We start from the raw sequence: 8,576 nt of genomic DNA, 5'->3' as shown, positions 1-8,576 counted from the left end.
CATTGGGTGTCAGATGGGTACAGGATTTATTGAGGCGATCACTTCATAACGTAAAGAAAAGGTGTTTTTTTCATCATCCTCAACGTAAAATATGTACTCATTGAAAGATAACTCTCCTTTCTTTCCTCCTTCCAGCCCCTGATAACCTCTACTCCACTTTCTGTCTCTATTCTAGATGTGTCATATAAATGGAATCATATGTGTCTTTTTTTGTCTGCTTGTTTCACTTAGTATAATGTTCTCAAAATCCATTCATGTTGTAGCATGTATCAAAATTGTATTCTTTGTTATGGCTGAGTAATACTCTGTTGTATGTGTGTACCACATTTTGTTTATCCATTTACCTGTTAATGGCCACTTGGGTCATTTCCACCTTTTGGTTATTGTGAATAAGGTGGCTATATAGTCCATAATGTAGTAACTATGTATAGTGTCAGATGGTTATTAGACTTATTGGGGTGAACACTCTGTAAGATATATAAATGTCTAATCACTATGTTGTACACTTGAAACTAACAGAATATTGTGTGTCAATTATAACTGAAAAATAATCTTGTGTCATTTATAACAAAAATAATTTTTTATAGAATTATGGCTGTGAATGTTAATGTACAAATATCAGTTCAGGTCCCTGCTTACATTTCTTCCGAATTACATATTCTCTTTAACTTTTTGAGGAACCACAGACTTCAACAACAGCTGTACCATTTTACATTCCCACTAGCATTGTATAAGATCTCTGATTTGTCTGCATCTTCACCACTTGTTTTTTAGTAGACATCCTAATAGGTGTGAAGCAGTATCTCATTGTGTTTTGATTTGCATTTCCCTAATGATTAGTGATATTGAGCATCTTTTGATGTGCTCATTGGCCACCTGTACATCTTCTTTGGAGAAATGTCTATTCAAGTCTTTTGCACATTTTTTAATCAGGTTGTTTATTTTCTTATTGTTGGGTTGTATAAGTTTGTTATGTATTCTGGATATCGATCCCTCATGAAGATATATGATTTGCACATATTTTCTTCCATTTCATTGTTGCCTTTTCACTCTGTTGATAATGTCCTTTGATGCACAGAAATTTTTAATTTTGAAAAAGTCTAATTTATCTTTTTGATAGTCTATTGTTGCCTGTGCTTTTGGTTGTCATAGTCATGAAATCATTGCCAAATCCAATGTCATGAAAATTTACCTCAGTATTTTCTTACAGCAGTTTTAATAGTTTTAGCTCTTGAGTTTAGGTCTTAGATCCAGTTTGAGTAAATTTTTGTGTATGATATAAAGGTCCAGCTTCATTTTTTTGCATATAGATATTCAGCTTTCTCAGTATCATTTGTTGAAAAGACTAGTTTTTACCCATTAAATGATTTTGGCACCCTTGTTTAAAATCAGTGGACCATATAGTTGAGGGTTTATTTCTGAGCTCTCAATTTTATTGGTTCATGTATCTTGTTCCTATGCCAGTACCATACTGTTTTGACTACTATAGCGTTGTAGTAAGTTTTGAAGTCCAGAAGTGTGAGCCCTTTAACTTTGATCTTTTTAAGATTGTTTTGGCTCTTCAGGGCCCCTTGCAATTTCATGTGAATTCGAGGATTGGTTTTCCTATTTCTTACAAAAATGGCTGTTGAAATTTTAAGAGATTGCTTCCAATCTGTAGATCCCTTTGTGTAGTATTGATATTTTAATAATGTTAAGTCTTCCTGTCCATGAGCATGGATGTCTTTCCATTTATTTAGACTTTTAATTTTTTTCAGCAGTATTTTATAGTTTTCAGTATACAAGTGTTTTATTTCCTTGGTTAGATTTAGTCCTAAGTTTTTAATTCTTTTAGGTGCCATTGTAAATTGAATTGCTTTCTTAATTTCCTTTTGGATTGTTTGTTGCTAGTATATAAAAACCTCATCACACTTTTTTTACAGAAAAGTTTAGCAGTCATTGTTGAGATCCATTATGTCATTAGGGGCTGCAAAATGGTGGTAGTCAGTCATTTCTAATTTATTAACTCAGGGTCTTTTATAAGGAGGAATTATGTTACCTTGATTTATAGTTGGTATAGAGAAAAGTGGATAATTCTTTCTCTTAATTTTAATAATATTCGTTCAGTACAGTGAGTTGGTTTCCTAGCAGTCCCTAAAGTTTTCCAATAAAAATAATAGAATTGTAGGCTTTTTTCCCCATTCAGTATCACATATTTTATATGTTTGAATTCATTACATTGGTTTTTTTCATGCTTAAGTTGTCCTGTCTTTAGCCAGTAGGAGCCTCTTCAGGTGGACTCTTGGGTCTTTCTAATATGACCTTGTTAACTTTCTAAAGGCAACCATTTTTAAACATTTTTTAAAACTTTAATTCTTGTGGATCAGGGGTCTCCAAGCCCTGGGCCACACAGTAGAAAGTGTGTGGCCAGCGAGCAAAGCTTCATCTGTTTTTGCAGCCACTCGCATCACTAGCATCACCATCTCAGCTCCACCTCAGATCATCGGGCATTAGATTCTCATAGGAGCACCAGTCCCTGGTGCCAAAAAGTTGGGAGACTGCTGTTGTAGATAACTTTAAACAATAATGATTTCCAGTCTTATCTCCTTTAGACATCTTTGATTCCCAACTATGAAAAAAATGAAAATTTAACCTCCCTGTTTTTTAATCAAGTTGCTACGTGTGTGTGTGTGTGTGTGTGTGTGTTTAGTTCTGAACCTTTTCTCCTACCTTCTAATTTGGTCAGTTTACTTTTATAATATGAAATTAGGTAACATTCATATTTTGTATAGTAACAATAACAAAATTTTAGGCTTCACTTTAGGTTGTTTCTAAAATTTAAAAATCAGCAATCACTTATTATGACCATGAAAATACTGTTTATTGCTGAATTAAGTATAGTGTTAAAATTACAATTTCTTTTTTGTAATGTCCTACGTGCCACTTGATGGAATATGTTTCCAGCATCAGGATTTCTTTATTTTCTATTTATTAAATCAAACTGAATGAGTAAGTTTGTTTCTTGTTTGTATCATAACCTTTTCATTGGTTTTGTTTTTATTTTTTGAGAAATAATGCTTTTTCATTAACCATCGATATCTTCTGTGGCTCTCTGCTTCATGAACACACTTTCAACTGCTTTTTGTCTTATAGAAATTTCTTGAACTTTCTTGTCTGCTGCTCACTCCTCCCTTCTCTTTACAGTTTTATTTATTCTTTATTTTTTTCTATTTAATAGGCTCTTGAGAGAGAAGACTAATACATATCCTAAACCTTTAAGCTACATGATTTCTATGCTAAAATTATATTTGCCTCACCTTTTATCTTTCCTAATTAAAGAGCTGTAATGTTTTTACTATTCTCAAACCTGTTTCTAGCATCTGGTTAATAATTTTTGTTGCCTTTTTTTTTTTTTTTTTAAGTATTTTTAGTTCTGGTTACTATGAGTTTGTAACTAGTAGCTCAGAAGCTTATCTTAAGAATTAAAATATGAGTAGATAAAATTGTACTTTTTAAAATGACCAAATATAAGTTGAACAGATTGGGGAAGTTGTGTCTTGAACCTAGCTAAATGTGGAAGCATGGTTCAAAAGAAGGAGACAATGAGTGGGTCAAGAAAAGGAGAGTAGATTAGATAAAATAATAAAAAAACAATAATGTGGTTGACTGATTTTAAGTGCTCAAGTCCCCAGAAGCTTGCTCTGAAAGCCTTAGCCAGAGAAAAAAATATGTAAATGATACCTGAAAATTGAGTCCATGGTTGGTAGAAAGTTTTGTGTCAGTAAATTTATATTTGTTATGTATTTCAGCTTCTGAAAATTTTCCAATACACTAACTTTGAGAAAAATAGAAATTACATCTTATCAACTCAAGATCGCCTTGTAGGGGGATTTGCCAAGTGGCCAGATAGTCATCCAGGTAATTTATTTTTCGTATAAATGCAGAACAACTTTTGTTTATTTTTTGACCAGACCTTCAAGCATCATTGTCAGGTCAGATGATAGAAAATTTAACGGTAGTTGTAAACTTAGGGTGTTTGGGGTATAAAAGGAGGATTTGATTATCAAGATGTATTGGTATAGTTTGCATTTTTTTTCCTAACATTTCATTTAGCAATGTTTTATTTCATTAGAAGAAGTAAGGAAGATAGTCTGACTAAGCCATTTCCAAATTAGAGAATCATCTGGTCCATCCAAAATCTTTAGGCTTAAATCAAAAATCTCAAATCCTGATTACAGGTATCCCTTACTGTCCAGACTTTTGCTCTCAGAATGTTGGCAGATTCAGGATATTTTTTTAGATGAATATTTTGCTATCTGAACTCTCACTGTTCACTATTTAAAACTCGGGAGCCAAACAGATTCAGACAATATGATGTTCCATGTTTTCCAAACTCAAGAACGGTAGACGTGAAGAGCAAAGGATTCTTGTAGTTCATAAGTACTTTAAATGGGTTCTTGAGAAATAATGAATGATCTGTATTAATAATGACATTTCTTCAAAATATGTGAATAATTCTATTTCCCCAATTCAGACCTCATTCCAAGCTACATACTCCAGTATAACACTAGCTGCTCAGTAACAACATGGATGCCATCTACAGGCCCCTTAGATCTAGCCTGCCTACTGAACTCATTATCTCCATGCTCTACCTGGCCTCAAAACTTCAGTGGCACTAGACCCAAGTCCAGGCCTAGGATTTTGCAGAAGTCTTATCATTAGTCTTCCTGTCTCTAGTCTAGTCCCCTTCATATTGACACTTGGTATGTGTGTGTACATGTCCTTAAATGAAAGGAGAAGGACCAAAGCTTTTTTCAGACCCTCAAAGGGATCTCTGATGCGAAAAAAGGTTGAGAACCTCTAATCTAAACTCTTCTATTAAATCTCTTAAAATCAAAGACTTTCTCAGCACTCGTAGTCAGTTCTTTGGCGTAAGACACAAAGCCCTCCCAGGACTTAGAGGTGGCTCTTCTCCCACCTCTAGCATCATTCTCCAGGTTACCTGCACCTCCCCCTTATGTTTTCACCTTCAGCAAAATGAATCTGTAGTTTCCCAAAAAGTCACTTTGAAAGTTTGTTAAACATAATTTAGAACACTGACATTTTTAATAAGGAAGTTGACAAAATATTAGCTATAAATATAATAATTGTTTTTGCAGCATTGCAGTAGAACTTCTTCAGCTCATCTCCTGTCATAGAACTGCTATCGTTGGAAAATGAATTTGAATCAAAATATAAATAAGAGGCTCATGAAATCGTATTGCTCATGAAATCATATTTTTGTACCTGAAATAAGCAGCAATATTTCCTCACATCCATACTTGTGTTTTCATGCAAAGTATGCATCTTCAGGAAAAAAAATATGTATTACTAAAGCAAAATAATATTTTAAGAATTTTAGTATCTATAACAAATAACCATAAATATGTTATAAAAGTGCCTTAAAACAATTTTGGTCTTGATGCCATTGTTTTCAGTCAGTGCCTGGTACAATTTTAACAAATAATTATTTTTAACAAATAATGGGAGTAGAGAAATGACAGTCTCTTGGAAAGCATTTCTTGTATAAACATACTCGAAATACATTTTGAGTATTTACAGTAACTTTTTAAAAAGAAAGTTCTCGAAGTTTTTTTTAGAGAGATCAGTTCCTAACTTTAACATTTGTGTAAATACTTGGATATAATACTTTTTACTACAATGACTTCAGAGCCTGTATTGCACAGAATAGAAAGTCTTCGTATGATGAATTTATGTGGAAAGACCTGTTTCTAGAACCTTTATAAAAACGTTTAAACAACACTCTCTAAAATTAACTTATTCTTGATTCTGATAAGACTAGCAGCAGATTTGACAGAGATTTTATATACATTCATAGAAGAAATTTATGAAAAGAAGGAAGTTTTTATGAAGAAAACATATATTCAACACCTAACGTGTTTGAATACTACATACAGATAAAGAGATTATTTTTAAAAACTAATGTTTGAAACAACTTTTGATTCACTGGCTTTTACAAAAATCCTTTTGAGAAAAAATAATTTTACATTAACTAGAAAGAGATCCTATTTTATGTTATTCTGGATGTGTTTTATTTCTCTTTCTGTTGCATTTTTTCCTGGAAAAGTTACCTTGTTTCTAGACAGTAAAATTTAATGTTGCTTTGTGCCTTTTGTAATTTTGGAATAACTGCAAGAAAAATATAATAGTGTAGGGAAAATCAAATTTATTTTTTGTGGTCTGAAAATTAGAGGAAAATGAGCCAGAAGAAACCTCAGCATTCTCTGAAAAGACAAGGAAGGGAATTAACATGGGCCTCCATAAGTGAAATAACTTTCACAAATAACATTGAGTAAGCACAACTATTTGTGACTCCTGTTTTGAAAAGTAAATGATAATTATGTAAGTAAAACGTTTTCTTTAATTTTTTTGACAGAGCTTGACTTGGTAAAATGTTTTGAACTTTAATAGCTCTTGAGGTCATAAATGATGGCCAATTCAAAAATAGAAAAAAAATTTTTTTGTAGTGTTCCCATAACTGCAGAGCTCTGAGTGCTTCAGAAGTCCATATAAGGCTCTCAGGCAGGCGAGAGCCATGTGATTTCAGTGTCCTCTTTAATGGAAAGGATTGCTGCCCCCTGAAAGATGGGAAGCTGTAGTGAAGCCAATGTAGAAGAATTATTATGGTATGAACACTCACATTATTGTAACTAAATAGAATGTGAGTTTGTTTTTATTGTCAGGTCAGATATTTTTAGAATGACTGGCATTACCCTAACTTGGAGAGTTAAATATGGGACAGCATTCCAGAATGAATTATTTTGCCTAAGCTCCTTTCATTTAACACAGTATTAGGATAGTATATGGTTTAGGAACTGTCAGAGCTAAAACTTAGAAGGGAGGCGTACTGCTACTTAAATTCAAATGTTTATTTTCATTTTTAAGAAAATATTTTCTTTTCATGATAGAGAGTTAAAGCCCCTTGTTTCCATATTCTGTAGTAAGCAAAGGGGAAAAACCCACTAAAGTGAGAAGTCTTTTATATTACTGCTACTCTTTCTTTTTGTCCTTTAATCACAGAGGATATTGGGAATGTCACTTCTTCAGCTAGAAACTATTTTCCTTTAATATTATTTTCTTGAATAAAATATCAGCTGATTTTGATTATGTTTTTTAAAAAATTGGTGTTTGAGATTTTGAGAAAGCAAATATTTCAAAAACTATATTTAAAATTTTTCTATATTCTAAAGTGATGGGCTGATTATGTAGCTGAAATATTTCATAGCATGTATGAATAAGAATGCCTGTTCTGATAAAAATGCGTCATTTTCAGATGCTTTGCATGCATACTTTGGGATCTGTGGCCTGTCACTAATGGAGGAAAGTGGAATTCGTAAAGTTCATCCTGCCCTGAATGTAAGCACACGGACTTCTGAACGCCTTCAAGATCTCCATCAGAGCTGGAAAACCAAGGACTCAAAACAATGCCCAGAGAATGTACACATCTCCACATGACTGACTTTAGCTTGGGAGGGTGGGGGGATTTGTAGCAGAACTGTAGCTCAAGGTTAAAAGCCATGTGTAACCAAGTGTGCTCTTTTTTTAAGAGAGAGACTTACAATCAAATCTTATGTGGATGTCACTTTGGGATATGGTCTTGAGCCAGTTACCTTTGTACTGGGTTTCAAGAAGATCTTTGACGTTTGAACCACAGTGGACTCTGGTGTGGTTCTTAAATGTTTATACTGTATTTCTAAGAAGTTCTTTGAGGCAGATTAACTGTATGTAGGTAGGTTATCTTTTTAAAAACTCTTCAGTACAAATTCTATCATATTATAAAATTGACACAAAACAAGTTTACAGTTCACATAGCATTGATAATCTTTGGGGGAACACTTAGTGATCATTTTAAAAGCTTGACTGCTGATGACAGAAAATTGCTTTAATGAATTAGGTATCTGGGATTATTCTTTGAAAATATGATCCCATAATTTTTAAAAAGAAGAATGAGTTATTTTGTCTTATTTTTAAGTAAAGTGTGTGCCAATTAAACTTCTACAGCCTATGTAAACGAAATTAACTTCATAGCAAGAATGAATAGGCTTAATACAATAATTTTCTAAAGGCAAATTGTTTTAAGAATACCTATTATGTAACTGAAGGAAAAGTAATTTCAGTGTATGTGACTGTGAATAGGTAAATGTACCATGCAGGTCATTTATTTAGATATTGCTGGGGTGAATAATAGTCATGTTTGATTTTAATCTCAAATCATTAGTTGCTTTTTTTTATGGGGAGAAAACAGTCTTATCTAAAAGACATTTAGTGGTTTTGTTTATTTTTCTGAGATATGTGATATTATAAATTGTACTTTTATAACTGAGTTATTTTTAGCCATTTGCCCCATGTTTTAGCTGCCCTAATTTCAAACTAATAATTTTGTAATTTTTTCAAATTAAATAAGTAAAAATTTAATTAAAAAGCAGGACCACTCAAGTAAATATAATGGTGTAGCCCTGTACACGGTCATTTATATTTTTATATTTTCAGGTAAGTGGGAGAGAAATGTACTATTTAAGATTAAAGACTGGGGTCTT

The 8,576-nt window shown here is 32.7% G+C and overlaps 1 protein-coding gene across 2 annotated transcripts in view; it reads left to right on the top strand.

Annotated features, from left to right (window-relative positions):
• Positions 1 to 8,480, top strand: part of PGGT1B (protein geranylgeranyltransferase type I subunit beta) — a 40,665-nt gene extending 32,185 nt beyond the window's left edge. The window contains exons 8-10 of one of the 2 annotated variants that reach the window (XM_023529556.1): positions 3,789 to 3,897; positions 4,514 to 4,742; positions 7,313 to 7,445. In XM_023529556.1, the coding sequence (XP_023385324.1) occupies positions 3,789 to 3,897; positions 4,514 to 4,701 (297 nt within the window). In that variant the 3' untranslated portion in view covers positions 4,702 to 4,742; positions 7,313 to 7,445. Of the gene's footprint in view, positions 1 to 3,788; positions 3,898 to 4,513; positions 4,743 to 7,312 lie in introns of both variants that reach the window. The other variant, XM_011358248.2, reaches the window with a different exon arrangement.
• The last annotated feature ends 96 nt before the right edge of the window (positions 8,481 to 8,576 follow it).

This window comes from Pteropus vampyrus, unplaced genomic scaffold (genome assembly GCF_000151845.1).
Source record: "Pteropus vampyrus isolate Shadow unplaced genomic scaffold, Pvam_2.0 Scaffold39, whole genome shotgun sequence".
NCBI classification, from domain to species: domain Eukaryota; kingdom Metazoa; phylum Chordata; class Mammalia; order Chiroptera; family Pteropodidae; genus Pteropus; species Pteropus vampyrus.
The sequence above is the reverse complement of the archived record's forward strand: the minus strand, read 5'-3'. Positions and strand labels throughout refer to the sequence as shown.